Source organism: Schistocerca piceifrons, chromosome 2 (assembly GCF_021461385.2).
Source record: "Schistocerca piceifrons isolate TAMUIC-IGC-003096 chromosome 2, iqSchPice1.1, whole genome shotgun sequence".
NCBI classification, from domain to species: domain Eukaryota; kingdom Metazoa; phylum Arthropoda; class Insecta; order Orthoptera; family Acrididae; genus Schistocerca; species Schistocerca piceifrons.
In genome coordinates this window covers 662,398,101-662,425,927 of record NC_060139.1, presented here as the reverse complement: position 1 = coordinate 662,425,927, position 27,827 = coordinate 662,398,101, and the positions used below count along the sequence as shown (strand labels likewise).

Here is a 27,827-nt window from a genome sequence, read left to right as displayed (position 1 = left end):
TCAGAGGAGCCCCTTGCTCTCGAAGATGGGCGTGACGTGTTTAATGTAGGAGAGAAGCGCGGGGTTGGTGAAGACCCTGCGGTGCACGGCGGGGCTGTTGGTGGCGTTGGTGGCGATGGCGTTGGCGGAGCCGCTGGGCGCCAGCGTGAAGCCCATGGCGTTGCAGGCGCAGTAGAGGCCGAGCAGCGCGTGGTCGTCCATGTCACGGCGCAGCTGCTCCAGCGGATAGGACGCCGCCCGCTCGTGCTCGCCCATCGCGCTCAGCGTCGACTGCAGCACACAGTGGTACTCCGACAGCAGGTACTCCATGCTGTTGCGGTGTACCTCCTCGCTCGCGTTCCCGTACAGGAAGAACTGCAGATCTTGAGCTGGAGAGCCAACGTACGCCATCTGTGGGAAAAAAAATCGAGTACAATCCGACTACACAAGCAGTGGGGTTACTGGAAAGGAAATGGACCAACCCGACATGTCGAAACCCACCCTGAAACTTTTGTGCACGAAGAAAAGAACGAAATAAAGGCATTGCAAATGCTTTTTTTTTAATTGTTGAAGTTACTCGTTGTTTTCGCGCGAAGAGCCGCTTATGACATCTGTTTGTACAGCCCTTCCAGCCTACCGCGGCGACAAGACAGCACAGCGCCGCGTAGTGCTAACAGCTGGAGTGACACAAGATCAATCAGAAGCACCCAAACCGTACAGAAAATGTCATGTATCATTAATGTTTCGAATGAGAGTCAGTTCGCATCGACAGCTAAGCTGTTGCGTATGTAATTCTCACAAACGTGTCTAGCGGACGAAAATACGAGGAGCGTTCGATAAATAGTGCAACCCATTATTTCCTCGGCTAACTTTCGTGGATAAAATGCGCAGTTTGTTGTGGAACATCGTGGAATATACCCGCTTTAACAACGACAGTTTCGTGAAGTTCTCATCTCCTCCCCAACACCCAATGTGGCATTCGAAATTCCTGCTCCGCCGATGACCAACTCCTAAACCTCATTCATCTCCTCTCCCTCCACCTTAACTCCCGTCGCTTCGCCATTTTTGTCTCCCTCAATTTGTCTCCCTCAACCTCGAAAAGGCCTTCGACCATGTCTGGCATCCCGGTCTCCTGTTTAAACTTCAGACCTACGCCCTTCCTGTCAACTACGTCCGTCTGGTTGCCTCCTTCCTCTCCCACCGCTCCTCCTATGTTACCATCCGTAACGTCGATTCCCGCACCTTCTACCCCTCTGGAGGTGTGCGCCAGGGCTTTGTCCTCTCCCCTCTCCTCTACCCCCTGTACACGGCAGATATGCCCCAACTCCTTCCCTCCAGTACACCTCCTGTAATATGATGATAACACTGCATTCCTTGCCCTTGCTCCTACCCTCAAACAGTCCCAATGCCTTCTCCATAATCACCTTGACCTTTGGCTCCTGAAAATCAATCCTTCCAAGACCCAGGCAATCATCGTAGGTTGTACCACTCGCTCCTTCCGGCTCCGTGATTTCTCCCTTACCATCTGCGCCCATCCTGTCCACCTCTCCCACACCCTCACCTACCTTGGCCGCACCATTGACCGTCACCTCACCTGGATCCCTCACCTAAGCTCTATCCAATCCAAAGCCCACAACTGCCTCTGACTCTTCATACTCCTCTTCGGCCGGCCATGGAGGTTGAACCCCTCTACCATCCTCCACACCTACAAATCCGTAATCCATCCTATCCTCTGTTATGCCCATCCTTCCTGGATATCCACCCCCCTCCCCAAATTCTTATAAGTCCCTCCAGATCCTTGAGCGCCATGCACGCCGCCTCGCCTTCCGTATATGCCTCCCGTCCCCCACACAGATCCTCTATGACCTGATTCCTTTCCCCCATCTGCTCCTATTCCTCAAACATATCTGCATATTCTACACCTCCCACCGCCTTAATCCCCCACATCCCCTGGTTGTTCCTCTCCTCTCCAACCACCGCCCTCTGCCGTGCCTTCACCGTTGTGTCCCCCCTACCTTCCATCTCTACACCCTTCACCTCCTTTCCCAAGGTGGATTCCGTCGACTCCCCCTCCCAGAGGATGCTATCTTTCCCTCATGTATCCCTCTTATCAACTCTGATTCTCACCTCCCCCTCCCTTCCTCTGTCATTTTCCTGGGCTCGCTCCCCCCCTTCCATCCTGTTTTTTTCCCCACCTACCCTATCTCTGGCTCCCTTCTCTCCCCCAAGTCCTTTTGCATTTCCCTCCTCTGCCTTTCCCCATTCCCTCTCGTGTCCGCCCTGCCCCCCTTATGAGTACTCTTCCTCCGTCGGATTCCCTCCCCCCCCCCTTCGCTTTTCCTCTCCCTTTTTTCCCTCATCTGTCCAGATCCCCCCCTCCCCTCCCCATCAGCCCTTGGCTGTGGTGTGTCACCTTCGTGCCGACTTTTTAGTGCAATGTTTCCACTGAGTGTTCAGTGTTGTGCAACTTCTCTGAAGTGTTGCGAACAGAAATCATACTGTAGCTGGGTGTGATTTTTATATCTCTTGCGAACAGAAACCAGACTGTTGCCGTGTTTTTCAATTGTCTGTCTACTATTTTACCTGTCAGCTTGCTGTGTATTTTATTAGCATCACCAACCCTTTGTTTTATGTTTTAACTTTCCACAATTTTCCGCCGTTTTACTACAATTTAAGTCACCGTTTCATCACCTGCTTTTATTGTTTCTTATCATCTTCTTATGTTTTAAAAATTCTGTAGGCCGAAGAGCAGCGTACTAAAGCTATTGCCAGCCCCTCCCCCCCCCCCCTCCTTCGGGGGGAATCGAAATTCAATAAAGGAAAAAAAAGTGAAGTTCTCATAGCTGGTGGCGCTATATGTAGTCTTCAAAAGGGCGTCTGCAACGGAGGTGCGTTCGAAGCAGAGAGCTTTCACTCTGTAGGAGGCAAATGAAAGCTTCGCAGATATCCACAGGTGCTTGCAGAATGTCGACAGAGACCTGGCAGAGAACAAAAGTACGGTTAGCGCCGACGAGGCGACTGTCATCGTCGCAACATGGTCTCGCAAACCTGTCCGATCTTCCGCGTGCCGGTTGGCTGCACTCAGTTGTGACTCCTGCAATGTTGGAACCTGCGGAAACACTCATTCGAGGTGACCGATTGATCACACTCAAATACTTTGCTGCACAACTCGACGTGTCTGTCAGTAGTGCCGGCACATCCTTCCACCAACTGGAGAAATCGAAAACTGTGTGCCTCGCCTTCTAACAGAAGATCATAAAGAGTAACTACGACCATCTGTGTGGAATCACTTGCGCGTTACGAAGCTGATCCTGAGAATTTTTTGTCGAACATCAATGAAACATGTCTTCATCACATCGAACCGGAAACAAAACGGAAACCCGTGGAGTGCCGCCTCATCACTTCTCCTCCGAGGGAAAACTTCAAGCAGCCACATCAGCCGGTAAAATCATGGCGACGGTCTTCTGAGAGTCTGAAGGTGTTATTCTGTTTCATGTCCTCCACCATCTTGCATCGATTGAGTGTATTGGCTACCCTCAGGAAACTCAAACGAATTCAACGTGTTCGGCGCCGCAAAAATGGGAACGAACTTCTCCTTCTCCATGACAACGCACGGCGTTACACATGTCTCTGCACCCGAGAGGGGATCACAAACTTAATCGGACAGTTCGTCCTCATTCGTCCTACAGCCAGATCTCGCAATTTCCATCTGTTTAACCCAATGACGGATGCACACCACGACATGCAGTACAAGGATGATGGCGGGGCTGTTGATGCAGTAAGACGTTGGCTCCCACGACGACTAACAGTGGTACCATGCGGGCGTACAGGCTCTCCGAGTATGCAGGCGTAAGGCCGTCGCATTGAAAGGAGACTATGTTGAAAAATATGGTTTTATAGCCAAAAGAGTGGGGAATAATATAGTGTATTGGAATTCTGGATAAAACCAGCCTGCTTTCAGAAAAAAATTGTCTCATTTCTTATATAACGACCCTCGTGAATCAAGCCAGTGTTCGATGTTATATTAACCATCAATCATGACTTTAATTTATCGAAATAAAATATTTCTTACATATACATCATTTCATAACAATCCCTACTGCACAGTTCTTGTGATAATTTCTGAATAACCAATATTTTACACTACTGGCCATTAAAATTGCTACACCAAGAAGAAATGCAAATGATAAACGGGTATTCATTGGACAAATATATTATACTAGAACTGACATGTGATTTCATTTTAACGTAATTTGGGTGCATAGATTCTGAGAAATCAGTAGCCAGAACAACCACCTCTGGCCGTAATAATGGCCTTGATATGCCTGGGCACTGAGTCAAACAGAGCTTGGATGGCGTGTACAGGTACAGCTGCCCATGCAGCTTCAACACGATACCACAGTTCATCTAGAGTAGTGACTGGCGTATTGTGACAAGCCAGTTGCTCGGCCACCATTGATCAGACGTTTTCAGTTGGTGAAAGATCTGGAGAATGTGATGGCCAGAGCAGCAGTCGAACATTTTCTGTATTCAGAAAGGCCCGTACAGGACCTGCAACATGCGGCTGTGCATTATCCTGCTGAGATGTAGGGTTCCGCAGGCATCGAATGAAGGATAGAGCCACGGGTCGTAACGCATCTGAAATGTAACGTCCACTGTTCAAAGTGCCGTCAATGTGAACAAGAGGTGACCGAGACGTGTAACCAGTGGCACCCTATACCATCACGCCGGGTGATATGCCAGTGTGGCGATGACGAATACACGCTTCCAATGTGCGTTCACCGCGATGTCGCCAAACACGGATGCGACCATCATGATGCTGTAAACAGAACCGGGATTCATCCGAAAAAATGACGTTTTGCCATTCGTGCACCCAGGTTCGTCGTGCTCCTGTCTGTGATGCAGCGTCAAGGGTAACCGCAGCCACGGTCTCCGAGCTGATAGTCCATGCTGCTGCAAACGTCGTCGAACTGTTCGTTACAGCCATGCGGACAAACATTTTCCTTACACCAAGCACACCTGACGAAAGAAAATCAATGCTTTCAGGCACGTCACAGTAATTACTAGTATTATTTAGACATAACTGGGGTGGAGTAAGAATTAGTACTGCCCGTTGCTTTGCTTACAGTGCTGCATACGGAGCATACTTAAAGCAGTTTGTAAAATGTGCCGGTGCAAACTGATAACGCACAAATGACTGAGAGTTAAGAACACTGCCCTCCTAATACACCGTAAATAACACGGAACTATCGGAAATAATATTGTCCAACAGTTTCCTTACAAACACTTTCACACAGTGGAAAAAATTCTGTAGCAGGAATCGCATTGGTTATTCCGGATGGAAACAGGATTATATCGTCTTTTCGTCATCGTCCTGAAAGACAGAGGTATCGTTATGTCAAGACCAAGAGTCCAACAACAGTAATGAATTAATTTCTGCAACTGGTTAGGAACCGTTTCAAATGAAATGTTAAAAATTATGGTTTCCTATTTTTCCAGGTTTTCATACACCAAATATAAGAATTTGGCCTGATTTGGTCCTAATTTGTCATGAGGGTGCTGAAGATGTAAATCTGCAGAAACTGTAATCTACTCATACTTATCACTGTCGCTGTTGTATATGAATGTGTCACCTTGTAATGATAAATGGCGGTGTGCTCCCAGTTCTTTCATGAAAACTGACTGATCAGCGTTGTACACAGCAGATGTGGGGATAACAGCAAGCTTTTTCTTCACGTCAGCTACAAACTAATGGCATCTCCTCGAGACTTTTACTTGGATTAAACACAGTTGTTTTGCGACTTCCTATACTGTATGATTTCTTGAATTTGCTTGACCGGGTCAAACAAGACTTGAAATCACTAATGTTCATCTCAATTGCAATCTGGAGGGCCCAGTATCGTAGATCTCCATGGTAGGGTTAATTCTTTCTCATGGGCATCTCTACATAGCTCAAATCCAAAGGCGTATTTCGACCTAGGTAGAATAAACAGCTGCCTACGGCGGCGGATTTTAGAGGGCAGCGGATTTGAAAGGGTGGCTTATAAGTAGTTACTTTTTTCTCAAACATTTTATTAACAGTTCTTGAAAAGACATTGCAAACTGAATTCTCAATGAAAAGTTTATGAATAACATTGGCAATTATTACCTCAAATTTCATGAACTGTATGGTTGGGCGGCGTAAGAATGACACGTTAGGTTTTATTAACGATGTTACGTCGTGACAGGCTGGCCATTATTCACTTCATTCAGTGTCGTGTCTTCTAATGTGGTATACTTTAGGAAGGCAAATCTAGTTGCTCGTAATTAAGCTTTGTGACGGAAAACGCCGCTAACACTGTCATATATGTAGGCTGGATCGGCACTCAAGAGTGCCCATTCGAGCTTCAAAGTCAAAGAAAATGCCGGTCATTCTAACAGCCGGTCGCTTGATGGCAGTTCAGTTTAATTTAAAACTGTAAAGAGAGTAGTTATTTAGTGTTTAGTTCGAGATTTGTACTTTAGCAATAATCAAAATGAGTGACAGTCGGAGAAGAGTAAATGGTTCTCGATACAGGAACTTCGCGAACGTTAACAATAAAGGAAGAGGAAATTATGAGAATCAGTATAAAACGGATGTTCTATTTAAAAATGAAGTACAGCCAGCTAGTTCCAGCCCGAGCTTGACTCTAGAAATACCAGACTGTAACAATGTGGATTATAATAATGTGGTGAACAGTATCAAAAATAATGCAGCGTGTAATTTATGAGTCAGACGTTCGTGTTATTAGAAAGAATAATAATGGATCGGAAATAATCAATTCAGTTGACCCAAATGATGCATATAAAGCGGATGATGATTGTGAATCAGTTTCTGACGATCATGCGAACTGTACAAGAAATGAATTCTAACGTCGTCATATCGCTGACAAAAGTCATGTGGCTCAGAATATGGACTGCGATTTCAGTAATTCATGCAGGCAGTGTATTGATTTTTAAAACAAGGATATAAGTATCTTGCGTAGCATGTTTATTGTTTAATGGAACATCATAGTTGCGAAACCTAATGAGAGATTTAATGAGTAGAAAAACGGTTGATCACGATTAGCTGCTTATGAAAATTCAGCTGAACATAGGAAATATGAGCCAACTTTAAAAGCTAGACAAAAAATCACGGGAAGAATAGATAAGAAACTAACATCTCAGCTTGATACAGCAATAAAATTTTGGAGGTGAGCGTTAAAACGGGTTGTAGGTGTGGTCAAAAACTCTTCCAACAAAGACTATCTTTCAGGATTTCAACTGTGGGTTAGGGTCAACACATTACGGAAATTTCGAGATAGCACTACAGCTAACAGCAAGATTCGATCCTTTTCTAGCTAAACATATAGAACTTTATTAAAACAAAGGAAAAGGGAGTACATCATATCTTTATTTACAAAAGTGCGAAGTGATATCTATTCTGGCAGAAATGGTGATGAAGTATGCTGTAGATCAAGTGAAAGAAACTAAATATCTTTCCATCATATTATATTTCACCCTCAATATTATATTTTTGGATCAGCTGTCTTTTGTTACAAGATATTTATTAAAAAAATGGATTTCCTGTTGAAATATTTATCTGTTTTGTCACTAACTCGGCCACAAATCAGAACAATTAACTGATTCAGTAATAAACTTACTAAGGAAAATATGGTTTGGACATTCACTTATGCAGGGGTCTGTCATATGGCACTACAAGCTTCCCGGCACGGTAGCTCAGCGTGTTCGGTCAGAGGGTTAGCTGCCCACTGTAATAAAAAAAAGACAGTTCACCGATCAACAACGAACTAAAATGGGTGTCTTACGACGTCCGCCCCGAGCAGATGGAACGAACAAACGCGAACAAAATGAGATTTAAAAAAAAAAAAAAAGTTGGTAGAGCGCTTGCCCACGAAAGGCAAAGGTCCCGAGTTCGAGTCTCAGTCCGGCCCACAGTTTTAATCTGCCAGGAAGTTTCATATCAGCGCACACTCCGCTGCAGAGTGAAAATCTCATTTTGGAAACCCTTTTACTCTTTGTTGCGTGCGCAGCTCACTCCCTTAGCTTGGTAGAATCGTAGGAAGCAAATTGTTGTCCTCAAGCGGATTCGTTTTGTCGTTTGTTGCAACAAATTTAAACTTTCTTCTCTGCTTCGATGAGCCATTGGAATGTTTTGCAGTCAAAAATAAATAGTTCAGTTTCCGTAAAACGACTTCAGAAACACGCTGGTAAGGGCGCCACGATGACTGCTATTGCCTCAGTGTTAACCGGATAGAAATAATAATAGCTTTGGAAGTTATTCAGGACGATGAAACTCAAAAGACTTCATTAGGATGCGAGGCGACTGGAATGCTGAGCAGTGTGCAGAGTCTGGAAACAGTAATAACGAAACTTTGGAATGATATTGTACTTGAATAATGGATTGACTTCGCGAACAGTTCCAACACACAAAATGATTTCTCTTGTGGTGTAGACATTATGTTGCTACAAACAAACAATGCAGCTGTGTCAAAATTTTCAACAGTGAAATGTGCAATTTGAATCTATCTTTTACAGTTTTTCTGTAATAAACAATTGAAATCTGTTCTTTCTTATTTTAATCACCCGGTACTATTACTAGCAGCAGCAGTTATGTGCAGATGTAAGTTGCTTGGTAATACGAGGTGCATTCAAGTTCTAAGGCCTCCGATTTTTTTCTCCAGACTGGAAAGAGATAGAAACATGCGCATTGTTTTAAAATGAGGCCGTGTTCATTATCAATACGTATCAGAGATGGCAGCACCGTATGGCACATGGAATTTTACCGCCAGCGGCGAGAATGAGAACTGTTTTAAATACTTAAAATGGCGACGTTTTCCTTACTTGAACAGCGTGCAATCATTCGTTGTCTGAATTTGCGTGGTGTGAAACCAATTGAAATTCATCGACAGTTGAAGGAGACATGTGGTGATGGCGTTATGGATGTGTCGAAAGTGCGTTCGGGGGTGCGACAGTTTAATGAAGGCAGAACATCGTGTGACAACAAACCGAAACAACCTCGGGCTCGCACAAGCCGGTCTGACGACATGATCGAGAAAGTGGAGAGAATTGTTTTGGGGGATCGCCGAATGACTGTTGAACAGATCGCCTCCAGAGTTGGCATTTCTGTGGGTTCTGTGCACACAATCCTGCATGACGACCTGAAAATGCGAAAAGTGTCATCCAGGTGGGTGCCACGAATGCTGACGGACGACCACATGGCTGCCCATGTGGCATGTTGCCAAGCAATGTTGATGCGCAACGACAGCATGAATGGGACTTTCTTTTCGTCGGTTGTGACAATGGATGAGACGTGGATGCCTTTTTTCAATCCAAAAGCAAAGCACCAGTCAGCTCAGTGGAAGCACACAGATTCACCGCCACCAAAAAATGATGGTGTCCATGTTCTGGGACAGCGAGGGCGTAATCCTTACCCATTGCGTTCCAAAGGGCACTATGGTAACAGGTGCATCCTACGAAAATGTTTTGAAGAACAAATTCCTTCCTGCACTGCAACAAAAACATCCGGGAAGGGCTGCACGTGTGCTGTTTCACCAAGACAACGCACCCGCACATCGAGCTAACGTTACGCAACAGTTTCTTCGTGATAACAACTTTGAAGTGATTCCTCATGCTCCCTACTCACCTGACCTGCTCCTAGTGACTTTTGGCTTTTTCCAACAATGAAAGACACTCTCCGTGGCCGCACATTCACCAGCCGTGCTGCTATTGCCTCCGCTGAGGTCAAAACAGACTCCTAAAGAAGCCTTCGCCGCTGCCATGGAATCATGGCGTCAGCGTTGAGAAAATTGTGTATGTCTGCAGGGCGATTACGTCGAGAACAAACGCCAGTTTCATCGATTTCGGGTGAGAATTAGATAAAAAATCGGAGGCCTCAGAACTTGAATGCACCTCGTACATTTATGTCGATATAAAGGGCCGAAATATTTTCTTTGCCTAGGGGCAGCAGATGACTAAATTCGACCTTGTTCATATATCAAGAAAATTCTTCTTAACAGCTGTTGTTCACGTTGTTTATTCAAGTTTAGTGGTTTGTGTTTGTTATTAATGGTAGGGAGGGAGTCTCCCCCGACTAACTGCGCCACGTTTGTTTGCCACCGAACCACCAGAGCAAGATACGCTGTTGGGCTGTACTAGTATGCAGACTTATTTTTATAAAGCTCGTTTATGTCGTACTGTTGCGCAACATTAGCGCTTGTGGTGAAATTTTCATCACTTTCAGTTATGTGGGTCACTCCGAAAGAAATGCACACCATTTTTTTTTAATTCATCTTTTATTCTACATGTTTGAAAGTTTTACAGTGTGTAGATACATCCTTTAGGAACAATATTTTCATTTCTCCACATAATTTCCATCCCTCTCAACTGCCTTATGCCATCTTGGAACCAGCGCCTGTATACCCGCACGGTAAAATTCTGGACCAACCTGTTGGAGTCAGTTCGGCAGCGTGCACAAGGGAGTCATCATCTTCAAACCTTGTTCCACGAAGAGAGTCTTTCAGTTTCCCAAAGAGATGATAGTCACATGGAGCCAGGTCAGGACTTTAAGGCGAGTGTTTCAGTGTTGTCCATCCGAGTTTTGTGATCGCTTCCATGGTTTTTTGACTGACATGTGACCATGCATTGTCGTGCAACAGTAAAACATCCTGCTTTTGCCGATGTGGTCGAACACGACTCAGTCGAGCTTGAAGTTTCTTTAGTGTCATCACATATGCGTCAGAATTTATGGTGGTTCCACTTGGCATGATGTCCACAAGCAAGAGTCTTTCGGAATCGAAAAACACTGCAGCAATAACTTTTCCAGCAAAAGGTGTGGTTTTGAATTTTTTTTCTTGGGTGAATTTGCATGATGCCACTCCATTGATTGCCTCTTCATCTCTGGTGAAAAGTGATGGAGCCATGTTTCATCACCTGTCACAATTCTTCCAAGAAATTCATCTCATACTCTTCCAAAAGTTCGCTGCATACCGTTTTTCTTGTTTCTTTGTGAGCCACTGTCAACATCCTGGGAATCCACCTGGCACAAACCTTTCTTAACGCCAACACTTTCTGTATTCTGCAAATACTTCCTTCCCCTATCCCAACGTAGCGTGGCAATTCGTTCACTGTGATGCGTCTGTCAGCAGTCACCAATTCGTTAACTCTCTGCACATTGTCTGGAGTGTGTGCAGTACGAGACCTGCGGCTGCGAGGACAATCCTCAATATTGCCGTGCCCGCTTTCATCACGTAACCTGCTCGCCCACCGACTAACTGTACTGCGATCGACAGCAGCATCTCCGTACAACTTTTTCAACCTCTTGTGGATCTTTCCCACTGTCTCGCTTTCACAGCACAGGAATTCTATGACAGCACGTTGCTTCTGACGAACGTCAAGTGTAGCAGCCATCTTGAAGACATGGCCGGCCGGTGTGGCCGTGCGGTTCTAGGCGCTTCAGTCTGTTACCGCGTGACCGCTACGGTCCCAGGTTCGAATCCTGCCTCGGGCATGGATGTGTGTCATGTCCTTAGGTTGGTTAAGTTTAAGTAGTTCTAGGGGACTGAAGACCTCATTTGAAGACATGCTGTGGCTGAGTACTCTCGGGAACAGTTTGAACTAAGTTTGAAAACAAGCGGGATGGATGTATCTAGACGCTGTAAGACTTTCACACATGCAGAATGAAAACTGTATTTTTACAAAAATAGTGTGCAATTCTTTTGGAGTGACCCTCGTACATGTGAAATCTAAAATTTGAATAAATCGGGAAAATCATTTAAACTGATGGCCGCTTTTTTATTTATGGCAACCGATTTTATTATTAAGCAAACTGCAACTTGGGGATTGCAAACTTGGAAGTAATAACTAAGCAGTTTCGACGTCAAGATAAGTAAAGTATGACTACGCGGTTTTTATCGTCATAGGCTGCATATTCACATATGAGCCCAGAAACAAAGTTGTCGGCTCCTAAAAATCCGTCCGGACGCCGTCCTCGGTCAGTGGAATCGGGCGTCGTACAGAACGCATTGGATGGAGCAAGTTCGGAAAGAAACGCTTACTGAATGTCAGCGCAAGGACCAAAAAAAGGCAGAGGCTGAGAATATTGTAAGTACATATAAGGGGAGGAGCAACTACTACCAACAATTCATCCATGTATCACAGTAAAAGGCTGTTACTTGGAACGCCTTTATGTTCTCGAGCCATTTTAAAGTGAGCAGGCGTGCAAATGATAAGACCAAGTACACAAGAGGTTATCCAAAGGTGAGCACAACACTACTGCCAAAAATAAAGACCAGTCAAGTTCTGGAAAACAGCCAATTGTCGAAGTGGTGGAACAACCCTGCGTATCTGTTGCATAATTCAGTTGAAGCTCTTGCATACTCCAAGAGTCCCGTGCTGGGCTGCAGCCAGTAACACATACTCATGCCCCGTGTCGTGACGTCTGCTCAGGTTGTGTGTCGTTCGGTCGTGGCGAGAACGGGTTCGCGAAGGCACCGCCCGTGGCGCATGATGGAACCGATGGTCAGTAACCTCGCAGAGCCGTAAAAATGACTACCACATCGCTATCGGAGTAAGACGCAGTTACATCGATCATACATTTGAAAAACACACATATGTTCTCTAATTCTTGTCTGGGAAAATGATTATTATTGTCACAGAAATAAAATTTTAAAAATTCCAATTTACTCGTTTCGAAAGGGTTTTTCACCATTATCAGGTGAATATCGAAATGGAAATTTGCCCTCTCTCCCCCCCCCCCCCCCCCCGTCCAACTATTTCCAGTTGGGAAAACATTTTAACATTTTAGTCTCCCTCCTAGCTTGCTGAGATTTGGCTGAAAAAAGAAACAAGGAAGTACTTCAACACTACACCAAACTCTCATTTTCTCGTGTATTTCAATAACTATTGTCTGTGATTTGCTTCTGTTGGCCGAAGAGCGACTGTCTGCCCAACACGTAAAAGTTGAACTGTTTATACGTGTTTCGCCTCTCGTTTCAGTACTATCACAGTGACAGATTTAGTAATTTCCTGTATCTGTATATGAGGGCATTATTCAATACTAGTGACCCGGAGCGGCTTCGGGCTGTAGAACGAATCATCTCCGGCCGGGCGACTTGCTTATAATATGTAATGATGTACACAAACATTCATAGTGAACCAGTCTGTCTGTTACTGACAACCGTATCAAAATCTCTACGGTAGTTCCCGCGATCAGCCGTAACATACAAATAGAAAAGCATGGCAAGGGACTTTTCAGTAATCAGTGTTCCGGTTGGTTTGATCTGTCCCGCCACGAATTCCTCTCCTGTGCCAACCTTTTCATCTCGGATTGGCACCTGCAACCTACATTTTCAATTATTTCCTGGATTTACTCCAATCTCTGTCTTCACCTACAGGTGGCAACACTGCGGGTTCGTGTCAGTCAGCGAGTAAACAGTCCGCCATTTCAGTAATCATAGATCAGTGGAACGGACAACAGGGTGCGTTAGCCATAAAAATGTTTTATCAAAACAATGATAGTTTGGTTGCGGTGCAGAGGCAGTCTCGACGTTTTTATAATATAGGACCTCATGATGCCGTTCCGTCGAAACACGCGATAAAATGTTGGGTTAATAACTTTGAAGAGACTGGGTCTGCCCTTAAGAAGAAACCAACAGGCCAACCAGCGGGACTCATCAGCAGAAGCAGCACTTTCTTGAAGATGGCGACCATCTGGATCGCCGAAATAGCGAGTCAAGTTGATTTTAGGATTCGGCAGCAAACCCGAAGAGACTTTCAAGACATATTACGCCGGGAGAGCCTACGTAATCACAGGCCAACCAAGAAGTTTGTGTTCTCCAATTGGTTCTAATGGCTCTGAGCTCTATGGGACTTAACATCTGAGATCACCAGTCCCCTAGAACTTAGAACTATTTAAACCTAACTAACCTAAGGACATCACACACATCCATGTCCGAGGCAGGATTCGAATATGTGACAGTAACGGTTGCGTGGTTCCAGACTGAAGCGCCTAGAACCGCTCGGCCACAACGGCCGACTTGTGTTCTCCAGCGAGCATTGATGTTGTAGGCGAGTCTGTCTTATGGAGCCGACGGCGTTCAATTCGTAAGCAAGAACCAGTGGTTGGAATGTCCCGGGAGAGTGTTCACAGAATTCTTCATCTTGATTTAAAATTTCATGCGTAAAAACTACAGATGATGCAAAACCTGAAGGACAACGATTACCGGTTACGACTAGGATTCTGTCAACAAATGATAACAGAAATAAACAAGTTTGTGGACGTCATATGAGGCACATTTTCATCTCTCAGGGTATGTGAATAAACAGAACGACCGTTACTGGGCAAACACAAATCCTAATGACGTTCATGAGCACCTTTTACACGCTAGTGAAGTGCCAGTATGGTGTGGTGTTTCATCACATGGTATTATCGACCGTATTTTTCATAAATGAACAGAGAAACACAATATGGGACTTAACATCTGAGGTCATCAGTCCCCTAGACTTAGAACTACGTAAACCTAACTAACCTAAGGACATCACACATATCCATGCCCGAGGCAGGATTCGAACCTGCGACCGTAGCAGCAGCGTGGTTCCGGGCTTAAGCGCCTAGAACCGCTCGGCCACATCGTCCGGCGGAAACACAATAACTGTCAATGCCGATCATTACGTGGAGATGTTACGAACTTTTGTTAGACCTGCATTAACAACTTTCCAAATGTTCAAGAAGCTTGGTTTCAACAGTACGGAGCGACATCACACACTGCCCGGCAATCAATGGCATATGTGCGAGAACTGTTTGGCAACCGTGTGATCTCACGATTCAGTAACATTCCCTGGCCCCCTAGATCATCAGATTTATCCGTTTGTGATTTTTTCTTGTGAGATTACCTCAAGAGCAAAGTCTACGCCACTCGACCAAGAACCCAGGATGAGTTGAAACAGAGAATTCGGGATGCAGTTCATTGTATCGCAGCTGAGATGTTGCAGCGGTCAATGAGGATTCTCAACAGCAGATTTCACGAATGCATTCGTACAGGAGGACACCATCTAAAGGACGTAATTTTTAAAAAATGTTAAATGCCATCATTGTTTCGTAAATGTCAAAATTGTAAGGTTTCAATTACTATGAATGCAATTTCTTTCCTTCATCACTTCTAGTTTTATTGGATTGTGGAAATATTCCCGTTTCTCTGTGTCATCCTGTACTAGTGGATCTATCTTGGCCAGGAATACCCTTTCCGTCGGTGCTAGTCTGCTTTTTATGTCATCCTTACTCCGTCCGTCATGGGTTATTTTGCTATCTAGGTAGCAAAGTTTCTTAACTTCATCCGCTTCGTAATCACAATTCTGATGATAAGTTTTTCGCTGTTCTCATTTCTGATACTTCTCATTACTTTTGTTTTTCTTTGATTTACTCTCAGTCCATATTCTGTTCATCCCGTTCAACAGATCCTGTAATTCTTCTTTACTTTCACCGAGGATAGCAATAACATCAGCGAATCTAACCACTGATATCCTTTCACTTTTAATTTTAAATCCACTCTTGATCCTTTCCTTATTTCTGTCATTCCTTCTTCTATATATAGATAGAATAGCAGAGATGAAAGAATACATTACTGTTATACATCCTTTTTAATCTGAGAACTTCGTTTTTAGTCTTCCAGTCTTACTGTTCCCTCTTGGTTCTTGTGCATTTTACGTATTACCCGTCTTTCACTTTAGCTTACTCCTATTCTTCTCAGAATTTTTGGATCATCTTGCACCATTTTAGATCGTCCAACTAACGCTTTTTCCAGGTCCAAAAATGCTTTAAATGTGTCTTGATTATTTTTTCAGTATCTCTTCCGTTATCAAGCGCAACGTCCGAATTGCCTTTCTGATGTCTTTACCTTTCCTACAGCCAAAATTCGTCATCTGACAGATCCTCAATTTTCTTTCCCGTTCTGCTGTATATTATTGTTGTTAGCAACTTGAATGCATGAGCTGTCAAGCTGACTGTACGATAATACTCACACTTGTCGGCTCTTGCTATTTTAGGAATTGTGTGGATGATTTTTTTCGGAAATCCTCATGGTATATCGCCAGTTTCATATGTTCTACACCCCAGCGTGTACAGTCGTTTTGTTGCCAATGATTTTATGAAATTTTTTTTTTTTTTTTTTTTTTTTTTTTGTCATCAGTCTACTGACTGGTTTGATGCGGCCCGCCACGAATTCCTTTCCTGTGCTAACCTCTTCATCTCAGAGTAGCACTTGCAACCTACTTCCTCAATTATTTGCTTGACGTATTCCAATCTCTGTCTTCCTCTACAGTTTTTGCCCTCTACAGCTCCCACTAGTACCATGGAAGTCATTTCCTCATGTCTTAGCAGATGTCCTATCATCCTGTCCCTTCTCCTTATCACTGTTTTCCACATATTCATTTCCTCTGCGATTCTGTGTAGAACCTCCTCATTCCTTACCTTATCAGTCCACCTAATTTTCAACGTTCGTCTCTAGCACCACATCTCAAATGCTTCGATTCTCTTCTGTTCCGGTTTTCCCACAGTCCATGTTTCACTACCATACAATGCTGTACTCCAGACGTACATCATCCGAAATTTCTTCCTCAAATTAAGGCCGGTATTTGATATTAGTAGACTTCTCTTGGCCAGAAATGCCTTTTTTGCCGTAGCGAGTCTACTTTTGATGTCCTCCTTGCTCCGTCCGTCATTGGTTATTTTACTGCTTAGGTAGCAGAATTCCTTAACTTCATTGACTTCGTGACCATCAATCCTGATGTTAAGTTTGTCGCTGTTCTCATTTCTACTACTTCTCATTACCTTCGTCTTTCTCCGATTTACTCTCAAACCATACTGTGTACTCATTAGACTGTTCATTCCGTTCAGCAGATCATTTAATTCTTCTTCACTTTCACTCAGGATAGCAATGTCATCAGCGGATCGTATCATTAATATCCTTTCACCTTGTATTTTAATTCCGCTCCTGAGCCTTTCTTTTATTTCCATCATTGCTTCCTCGATGTACAGATTGAAGAGTAGGGGCGAAAGGCTACAGCCTTGTCTTACACCCTTCCTAATACGAGCACTTCGTTCTTGATCGTCCACTCTTATTATTCGCTCTTGGTTGTTGTACATATTGTATATGACCCGTCTCTCCCTATAGCTTACCCCTACTTTTTTCAGAATCTGGAACAGCTTACACCATTTTATATTATCGAACGCTTTTTCCAGGTCGACAGATCCTATGAAAGTGTCTTGATTTTTCTTTAGCCTTGCTTCCATTATTAGCCGTAACGTCAGAATTTCCTCTCTCGTCCCTTTACTTTTCCTAAAGCCAAACTGATCATCACCTAGCGCATTCTCAATTTTCTTTTCCATTTTTCTGTATTATCCTAGTAAGCAGCTTCGATGCATGAGCTGTTAAGCTGATTGTGCGATAATTCTCGCACTTGTCAGCTCTTGCCGTCTTCGGAATTGTGTGGATGATGCTTTTCCGAAAGTCAGATGGTATATCGCCAGACTCATATATTCTACACACCAACGTGAATAGTCGTTTTGTTGCCACTTCCCCCAATGATTTTAGAAATTCTGATGGAATGTTATCTATCCCTTCTGCCTTATTTGACCGTAAGTCCTCCAAAGCTCTTTTAAATTCCGATTCTAATACTGGATCCCCTACCTCTTCTAAATCGACTCCTGTTTCTTCTTCTATCACACCAGACAAATCTTCACCCTCATAGAGGCTTTCAATGTATTCTTTCCACCTATCTGCTCTCTCCTCTGCATTTAACAGTGGAATTCCCGTTGCACTCTTAATGTTACCACCGTTGCTTTTAATGTCAACAAAGGCTGTTTTGACTTTCCTGTATGCTGAGTCTGTCCTTCCGACAATCATATCTTTTTCGATGTCTTCATATTTTTCCTGCAGCCATTTCGTCTTAGCTTCCCTGCACTTCCTATTTATTTCATTCCTCAGCGACTTGTATTTCTGTATTCCTGATTTTCCCGGAACATGTTTGTACTTCCTCCTTTCATCAATCAACTGAAGTATTTCTTCTGTTACCCATGGTTTCTTCGCACCTACCTTCTTTGTACCTATGTTTTCCTTCCCAACTTTTGTGATGGCCCTTTTTAGAGATGTCCATTCCTCTTCAACTGTACTGCCTACTGCGCTATTCCTTATTGCTGTATCTATAGCGTTAGAGAACTTCAAACGTATCTCGTCATTCCTTAGTACTTTCGTATCCCACTTCTTTGCGTATTGATTCTTCCTGACTAATGTCTTGAACTTCAGCCTACTCTTCATCACTACTATATTGTGGTCTGAGTCTATATCTGCTCCTGGGTACGCCTTACAATCCAGTATCTGATTTCGGAGTCTCTGTCTGACCATGATGTAATCTAATTGAAATCTTCCCGTATCTCCTGGCCTTTTCCAAGTATACCTCCTCGTCTTGTGATTCTTGAAAAGGGTATTCGCTATTACTACCTGAAACTTGTTACAGAACTCAATTAGTCTTTCTCCTCTTTCATTCCTTTTCCCAAGCCCATATTCTCCTGTAACCGTTTCTTCTACTCCTTCCCCTACAACTGCATTCCAGTCGCCCATGACTATTAGATTTTCGTCCCCCTTTACATACTGCATTACCCTTTCAATATCCTCATACACTTTCTCTATCTGTTCATCTTCAGCTTGCGACGTCGGCATGTATACCTGAACTATCGTTGTCGGTGTTGGTCTGCTGTCGATTCTGATTACAACAACCTGGTCACTGAACTGTTCATAGTAACACACCCTCTGCCCTACCTTCCTATTCCTGACGAATCCTACATCTGTTATACCATTTTCTGCTGCTGTTGATATTACCCGATACTCATCTGACCAGAAATCCTTGTCTTCCTTCCACTTCACTTCACTGACCCCTACTATATCTAGATTGAGCCTTTGCATTTCCCTTTTCAGATTTTCTAGTTTCCCTACCACGTTCAAGCTTCTGACATTCCACTCCCCGACTCGTAGAACGTTATCCTTTCGTAGATTATTCAATCTTTTTCTCATGGTAACCTCCCCCTTGGCAGTCCCCTCCCGGAGATCCGAATGGGGGACTATTCCGGAATCTTTTGCCAATGGAGAGATCATCATGACACTTCTTCAATTACAGGCCACATGTCCTGTGGATACACGTTACGTGTCTTTAATGCAGTGGTTTCCATTGCCCTCTGCATTCTCATGTCGTTGATCATTGCTGATTCTTCCGCCTTTAGGGGCAATTTCCCACCCCTAGGACAAGAGAGTGCCCTGAACCTCTATCCGCTACTCCGCCCTCTTTGACAAGGCCGTTGGCAGAATGAGGCTGACTTCTTATGCCGGAAGTCTTCGGCCGCCAATGCTGATTATTTATCAAAATTTAGGCAGTGGCGGGGATCGAACCCGGGACCGAAGACGTTTTGATTAAGAATCAAAGACGCTGCCGCTAGACCACGGGTATCGTATGAATTACGGTGGAATATTATCCACCCCTTCTCTCTTATTTGATTTTAAGCCTTCCCAAGCTCATTCAAATTCTGATTCTAATACAGGATTTCCTATCTCTTTCCCTATCGTCTATTGTTTCTTCTTTATCACATGTATAGATATCTGTTTACCTGAGTGTGTCTAAAACTTGCGCCACCAGACTTAAGCTGTCTGACAGAGATCTCGTATCTCAGACGGCCGGAGTTTGCAGGCGAGATAAATATTAACAGGCCGTCGGAATTTCAGATTAATTTCGTATCCTGTATGAGACCGTAGGAAGGCATTGACTACGCAGCTACTTGTAGTAGGCCACTGATTTATATTTTTACTGGAGCAGCAATCGCAACATCAATAAATAAGAGATTTAGAAAATACAAAACCGAGATATATTCTGGAATCAAAAGAGAACAGTGTACCATTTAATTGGGGGCAACCTTCCAGTGACATAAACACATTCACACGAGGACATAACAGAATTAGTAGTGAACTAGTCACAGACACGTAATTGCGAATACATCAGAGAGCCGGCCGGAGTGGCGGAGCGGTTCTAGGTCCTTCAGTCTGGAACCGCGCAATCGCTACGGATGTGTGTAATGTCCTTAGGTTAGTTAGGTTTAAGTAGTTCTAAGTTCTAGGAGACTGATGACCTCAGATGTTAAGTCCCATAGTGCTCAGAGCAATTTGAACCATTTTTTTTGACATCAGAGAAAGGAGGCAGGACCGTGAGAACCAGATTTGGGCACGGCTGACGTTGCTTCTGTCCCTCTGTACCGTGAAATACTCTCGATCACCAAGCAAGCAAAATAGGGATCGAAATTGGGCGACATTACTAAACGCTGTTCAAAGTCATTAACAGCTGAATTTTGCTGTACCATGTTGGTGAAAGCCAACAGCGATGACAGGTTGCAGACGAGGCAGCTGCTCCAAGAAGACCTTACCGAGTGTGTCCCGTGGCGGCAGTCAGGCGTTATGTTAGTTGGGCGGAGCTCCAGACTAGTGTACTTATGCCCTCAAACAACAGGGCAGGTACCAACTTGCTGGGTGGGCCAGCGGCTTCCTTTTTCTCTTTGAGGTTCCCTGCCCTAGCGCTGTTAACAACAGCCAGTACGGCGGGCCTTCCTCTATCCCCGTGCATCTCACCACGCTCCGTTCAAAATGAATCTTTTCAACGGTAATTTTTTAGAAATTTGTGTTAAAGTCTTATGGGACCGAACTGCTGAGGTCATCGGTCCCTAAGCTTACTCACTACTTAATATAATTTAAGCTAACTTACTCTGACAACACACACACCCATGCCCGAGGGAGGACTCGAACCTCCGACGGGAGGGGAGCCGCGCGGACCGTGACAAGGAGCCTTAGAAAATGGTTCAAATGTCTCTGAGCTACTTAAACCTAACTAACATAAGGACATCACACATAACCATGCCCGAGGCAGGATTGGAACCTGCGACCGTAGCAGTCGCGAGGTTCGGGACTGAAGCGCCTAGAACAGCTCGGCCACCGCGGCCGGCAAGGAGCCTTAGACCACGCGGCTTTTCAACAGTCGCTGGCATCTTGAACACATTATTAATTCATGTCAAAACGACAACAGCCGTTATCTGTTTACAGATTTTGGTTTCCTGTATTCGAGAATTTTTATTATGATGTCTCTTTCCTCTGAAGTTACTTTCGTGCTTTATTCGTGGTTGAATTTTTTAGGTATTTCGCAGTGAAATAGATGCACAAATTATGAATATAGTAGCTGTATGTTCATCCACAACCGGTCATCTGACTTAATATTTATTTAGGGAGGGTAGGCACTTGCCTGCAGGGGAACACCGACCGTTAGAAATTAAAATTGTAGAGCCACCACAAGTCGCATGCAACTTTTTTCTTTATATTATATGTTTTATTCGACCAAAGGAGGCATTTTCAGAATCGGGGAAATCCTATGTGTTACAGCACCATACAATAAGAAATTCGCAGATTCAGCTTACTGTATGGTATCTTGTCGCGCGGGATTAGCCTAGCGCTCTTGGGCGCTGCAGTCATGGACTGTATGGCTCGTCCCGGCGGAGGTTCAAGTCCTTCCTCGGGCATGGATGTGTGTGTTTGTCTTAGGATAATTTAGGTTAAGCAGTGTGTAAGCTTAGGGACTGATGACCTTAGGAGTTAAGTGTGGTGTCACCGCCAGACACCACACTTGCTAGGTGGTAGCCTTTAAATCGGCCGCGGTCCGTTAGTATACGTCGGACCCGCGTGTCGCCACTGTCAGTGATTGCAGACCGAGCGCCGCCACACGGCAGGTCTAGAGACACTTCCTAGCACTCGCCCCAGTTGTACAGCCGACTTTGCTAGCGATGGTTCACTGACAAATTACGCTCTCATTTGCCGAGACGATAGTTAGCATAGCTTTCGCCTACGTCATTTGCTACGACCTAGCAAGGCGCCATTATCATTTGCTATTTATCTTGTGATGCTTGTACCGTCAGACCGATGTTCACCAATTATGGATTAAAGTTAAGTATTCCAGAAGCTACGTATTTTTTTACTAGACTCAACTCCTTTAACTGTTCCAGACCTCACGCCAGCCTGCGTGAGCTTAAACGCGTGCCTTTCGGCTACCTCACAGTGGCTTGGCTGTCTTCCTAAGTCACAACATTAAGTCCTATAAAATTTCACAAACAATTGAACATTTTTGTATGGTATCCTGCATTACGTAGCCGACGGCCAGACGTTACAAACATCGGGCTGCGTATAGCGCCTCCGTCATATGTAAAATGGAGTAAACGGTTGTGTACAGTTAACAGAAAATCTCTGGTAAGGTGCATTCTGAGATTAAATAGCGAGATATACTATTTCGTGTATTACATAGCCGTAGTTTCAATGACAGCGCATTTCGATAGAGTTTTAACTCGTTCAACAGGAAATGATAAGTCTTGCTGTTTAATCTTAGAATTCACGTTAATTTTACACAACAAACTTACTCCATTTTATATATGAGGGCCGCGCTACGCGCAGCCCGATATTTCTAACGCTTGGCCTTCGGCTACGTAATATAAGTTATTATATTGTAAGCTGAATCTGCGGATATATCTTATTGTACGGTGGCGTAACGTACTGTATTTTCGCAGATCTGTAGATAGACGCGTTGATCGAGTGAAACATGTAAAATAAAGAATAGTTACATGCGACCTGCGGCGACATCCACAATTGTAATTAAAATTTATTGATTACTTCTCGAAGCGTCCTTTGTTTTCGGTCTTGCACGGCCGACTACGCTCTTATTACGTCAGCCGGCCGCGGTGGTCTAGCGGTTCAGGCGCTCAGACCGGAACAGCGGGACTGCTACGGTCGCAGGTTCGAATCCTGCCTCGGGCATGGATGTGTGTGATGTCCTTAGGTTAGTTAGGTTTAAGTAGTTTTAAGTTCTAGGGGACTGTTGACCACAGATGTTAAGTCCCATAGAGCTCAGAGCCATTTGAACCATTTTTCTTATTACGTCATATGGCGTTCTTGGAAGAGTTCGTGACACGGTGCGTTACAAATTCTTATTTATATAGCATTTTAATCTACTCATCTGTCGTTAATTTCTGTTAGTAACTTGACAATAATCAAGCATTAAGCTCTCCGGCCATGGTAGTTGAGAGGTCAGCGCGACCGAATGTCATACCTAACGACCCGAGTTCGATTTCCGGCTGGGTCGGGAATTTTCTCCGCTCAGGGACTGGTGTTGTGTTGTTCTTATCATCATCATTTCATCCCCATCGACATGCACGTCGCCCAGGTGGCGTCAACTCGAAAGACCTGCACCATGCGAACAGTCTACCCGACGGGAGGCCCCAACCACACGGCATTTCCATTTCCAATGATTAAGCTAGAGGCGTAGGTTAATTACGCCTGCAAGTACGAGAGGAAGCTGATTCCTAGGTAACACACAGGATAGAATGTGTGAGGCAGGTGTCTATTAAAGCAAGAGAAGGCACAACCGGGAAGAGACTCATAAGGAAACACCGCAAGCGCTATAAACCGATTTCACAGGACCTTTACTCAATGGAAGAGAGTTCAAAATAAGCGAATACGTGTCCCAGCTTCTACGTAGATACTCGACCGTTTCTGAGAAAACGACGGTAAAACATTTCGAGGAACTCTATGAGCCCTTTAGCGTGTAAACAGATCAACTGAAGCGGCTTCACAATTTTGCTTCCCGTCTCCGAATCCGTATAACTGTTTTTAATTCTGGAGTTCATTAATCTACCCATGTCCGTAGAAGATTAATACACGAATGGTTTCCAATGTACATTGAAACAGTATTGTTCTTTTCTTATTCGTATACTAACTGCGTCTAGTGGACGCCCTAAAAAAAAAAAAAAAAAAAAAAAAAAAAAAAAAAAAAAAAACAATAAATGAATCGAAAATTATTTTCAGTTAAATTCCTGTAGTGCAAGTTGATTCACAATCAGTTGTAAGCGGCAGTTTTCGATGAAGTGATTCATTATGCGTGACTTGCCGTGAAATTATTGTCAATGCGTGACATTTTCAGCACGTTAAGGATTTTTTTTTTTCCTAGTGAGATTCATACGAAGAAAAATCACTGTGGCGTACTTTCCTACACGCAATTGTAGTGGTGTTCGGAATTTCTCTGTTTCGATGTGTCTACGATCGGTATCATCCAAGAGAATGCATAAAGTCTTCCTGAAGAATAAACATAAGAATAAGATATTAGTACTGATCTAAGAATGAAATATAAGAATACGAAAATTTAAAAATATTGTAACCCTTGAAAGTACCATAGAAATAATAAATGTGACATTGTAAATTACAGCTGTAATTTTACCGTTAATGTGACACCAATGTATCGCGTAAAATGGTGATAAACATTCGAGTAGTAACCTTTGTAAGTACATAGGTAGAGAAATGAAGAAAAGTAAAACAAATAAAAACAATAATCGGGTTTCGAACAGGGAGCGTAAAAGTGAAGAACCGCGACGCCAGGCACTGTGCCGCCATTTCGTCTACATGGTGGTCTATTGATAGTGACCGGGCCAAACATCTCACGAAATAAGCGTCAAACGAAAAAACTACAAAGAATGAAACTTGTCTAGCTTGAAGGGGGAAACCAGATGGCACTATGGTTGGCCCGCTAGATGGCGCTGCTATAGGTGAAACGGATATCAACTGCGTTTTTTAAATAGGAACCCCCATTTTTTATTACATATTCGTGTAGTACGTAAACGAATATGAATGTTTTAGTTGGACCACTTTTTTCGCTTTGTGATAGATGGCAATGTAGTAGTCACAAACGTATAAGTACGTGGTATCACGTAACATCCCGCCAGTGCCGACGGTGTTTGCTTCGTGATACATTACCCGTGTTAAAATGGACCGGTTTACCAATTGCGGAAAAGGTCGATATCGTGTTGATGTATGGCTGTTGTGATCAAAATGCCCAACGGGCGTGTGCTATGTATGCTGCTGGGTATCCTCGACGACATCATTCAAGTGTCCGGACCGTTCGCCGGGTAGTTGCGTTATTTAAGGAAACAGGAAGCGTTCAGCCATATGTGAAACGTCAACCACGACTTGCAACAACTGATGATGCCCAAGTAGGTATTTTAGCTGCTGTTGCGGCTAATCCGCACATCAGCAGCAGACTAATTGAGCGAGAATCGGAAATCTCAAAAACGTCGGTGTTGAGAATGCTACATCAACATCGATTGCACCCGTACCATATTTGTATGGATGGCGACGACATTGAATGTCGTGTACAATTCTGACACTGGGCACAAAAGAAATTACGGGACGATGACAGATTTCTTGCACGCGTTCTATTTAGCGACGAAGCGTCATTCACCAACAACGGTAACGTAAACCGGCATAAGATGCTCTATTGGGAAACGAAAAATCCACGATGGCTGCGACAAGTGGAACATCAGCGACCTTGGCGGGTTAATGTATGGTGCGGCATTATGGGAGGAAGGATAATTGGACCCCATTTTATGTAATGTAAATGGTGCAATGTATGCTGATTTCCTATGTAATGTTCTACTGATGTTACTACAAGATGTTTCACTGCGTGACGGAATGGCGATGTACTTCCAACATGATGGATGTCCGGCACATACCTCGCGTGCGTTTGAAGCGGTATTGAACAGCATATTTCGTGACAGGTGGACTGGTCGTCGAAGCACCATACCATGGGCCGGACGTTCACCGGATCTGACGTCCCCGGCTTTCTTTTTGTGGGGAAAGTTGAAGGATATTTGCTATCGTGGTCCACCGACAACGCCTGACGACATGCGTCAGCGCATTGTCAATGCATGTGCGAATATTACGGAAGGCGAACTACTAGCTGTAGAGAGGAATGTCGTTACACGTATTGCCAAATGAAATGAGGTTGACGGACGTCATTTTGAGCATTTATTGCATTAATGTAGTATTTACAGGTAATCACGCTGTAACAGCATGCGTTCTCAGAAATGATAAGTTCACAAAGGTACATGTATCACATTGGAACAACCGAAATAAAATGTTCGAACGTACCTACGTTCTGTATTTTAATTTAAAACACCTACCTGTTACCAACTGTTCGTTTAAAATTGTGAGCCATATGATGATGACTATTACAGCGCTACCTATCACAAAGCGAAAAAAGTGATCCAACTAAAACATTCATATTTCTTTTAGTACTACGTGAATATGTAATAAAAATTGGGGGTTCCTATTTAAAAAAACGCAGTTGATATCCGTTTGACTTATGGCAGCGCCATCTAGCGAGCCAACCATAGCGCCATCTTGTATCCTCCTTCAAGCTAGACGAGTTTCATTCTTTGTGGTTTATTCGTTTGACACTTATTTCGTGAGATATTTGGCCCGGTCACGATCAATGGACCACCCTGTATAGTGAATGCGTGCTGCAAGACATCTAAATTGCACTGAAAACTTTGACCGTCGTTTCCTAAGAAACGAGACACGTGTCCGTTTATTCTGAGTCCTGTTCCACTGAGCGAAGTGTCTGGGAAATCGGGTTATGGCACCCGCCGTGTTTACCTCGTCAGTAGAGCCTCGTACAGAGAAAATCTTCTTTTACCTGGAAGTCGACCAATCTGACGTCGACGGGCCGGCCGTCGGAGTAGCGGAACATGAGGTTGTTCCGCCAGAGGTCGCCGTGCAGCAGCACTCGCATGCGGCCCTCCTGGTCCCGGTGCAGAGCGAGCAGCCGGTCGAAGATCTTCACGGCCAGCTGGCGGTACTTCTGCGCGTACCCGGCGAAACCGGGCACGGCGTCGAGCGCCTCGGCTACGGCGAGCATGTTCTTCTCGGTGAAGTGCTGCATGTCGGGGCGCGACGCCTCGTTGAAGAAGGCGGAGTCGCGGAAGAGCTCGCCGACGTAGGGCTCGCGGTCGACGAGCGGCGCGGAGGCGGCGTGCAGGCGCGCCACGGCGCGGGCCACGAGCGCGCAGTGCGGCAGGTCCAGCGAGGCGCCGCCCGCCGCCAGCCGGAAGCCGGCCGCCGACAGGTCCTCCAGCGCGAGCGCGTCGCCCGACAGCAGGCAGCGCGCCGCCACCGGCCGGAACGACTCGCCCTCCGCCGCGCGCAGCGCCGCCTCCGCGTCCGGCAGCGCGCGCGAGTAGACGAACACCTCCCTGCGGAAGGTCTGCTGCAGCTGCGCGCTCATGCCCACGGCCGGCGTCTTGAGCACCAGCCGCCGCGGCCGCGAGGGGCTGCCGTCCGGCGCTTCCAGCTCCGCAGCGACGCGCATCACGCGGCTGCCCGCCACCTGCGCCGCCGTGTTGAGCGGCGTCGCCACGAACGACTTCACGCGCAGCCCCGCGGCTTCGTCGTCCTTGCTCAGGCAGGTGGCCACGAAGTCGCGGTCCAGCCACTCGGGCGTCGTGTCCAGCGTCGTTTCCGTCATCGTACGGGCCCTTTCCTGTTAACAAGGGACATCGAGCACGACACGGTAAGCCAGCCTCCGTGGTGACCCCCCGCACACAGCACCTACTCTTACACAATGTAGTATACACTACTGGCCATTAAAATTGCTACACCACGAAGATGACGTGCTACAGACGCGAAATTTAACCGACAGGAAGAAGATGCTGTGATATGCAAATGGTTAGCTTTTCAGAGCATTCACTCAAGGTAGGTGCTGGTGGCGACACCTACAACGTGTTGACATTAGGAACCTTTCCAACCGATTTCTCATACACAAACAGCAGTTGACCGGCGTTGCCTGGTGAAACCTTGTCGTGATGCCTCGTGAAAGAAGAAGAAATGCGTATCATCACGTTTCCGACTTTGATAAAGGTCGGATTGTAGCCTATCGCG

The 27,827-nt window shown here is 44.9% G+C and overlaps 1 protein-coding gene across 1 annotated transcript; it reads right to left on the bottom strand.

The window, feature by feature from the left end:
- LOC124775717 lies at window positions 1–27,414 on the bottom strand. The gene is made up of 2 exons (XM_047250542.1): window positions 26,587–27,414; window positions 1–390 (listed from the first exon to the last, which is right to left on the bottom strand). Exons 1-2 carry the CDS (start codon window positions 27,412–27,414, stop codon window positions 1–3), a joined length of 1,218 nt encoding a protein of 405 aa, XP_047106498.1.
- Between the last annotated feature and the right edge of the window lie 413 nt (window positions 27,415–27,827).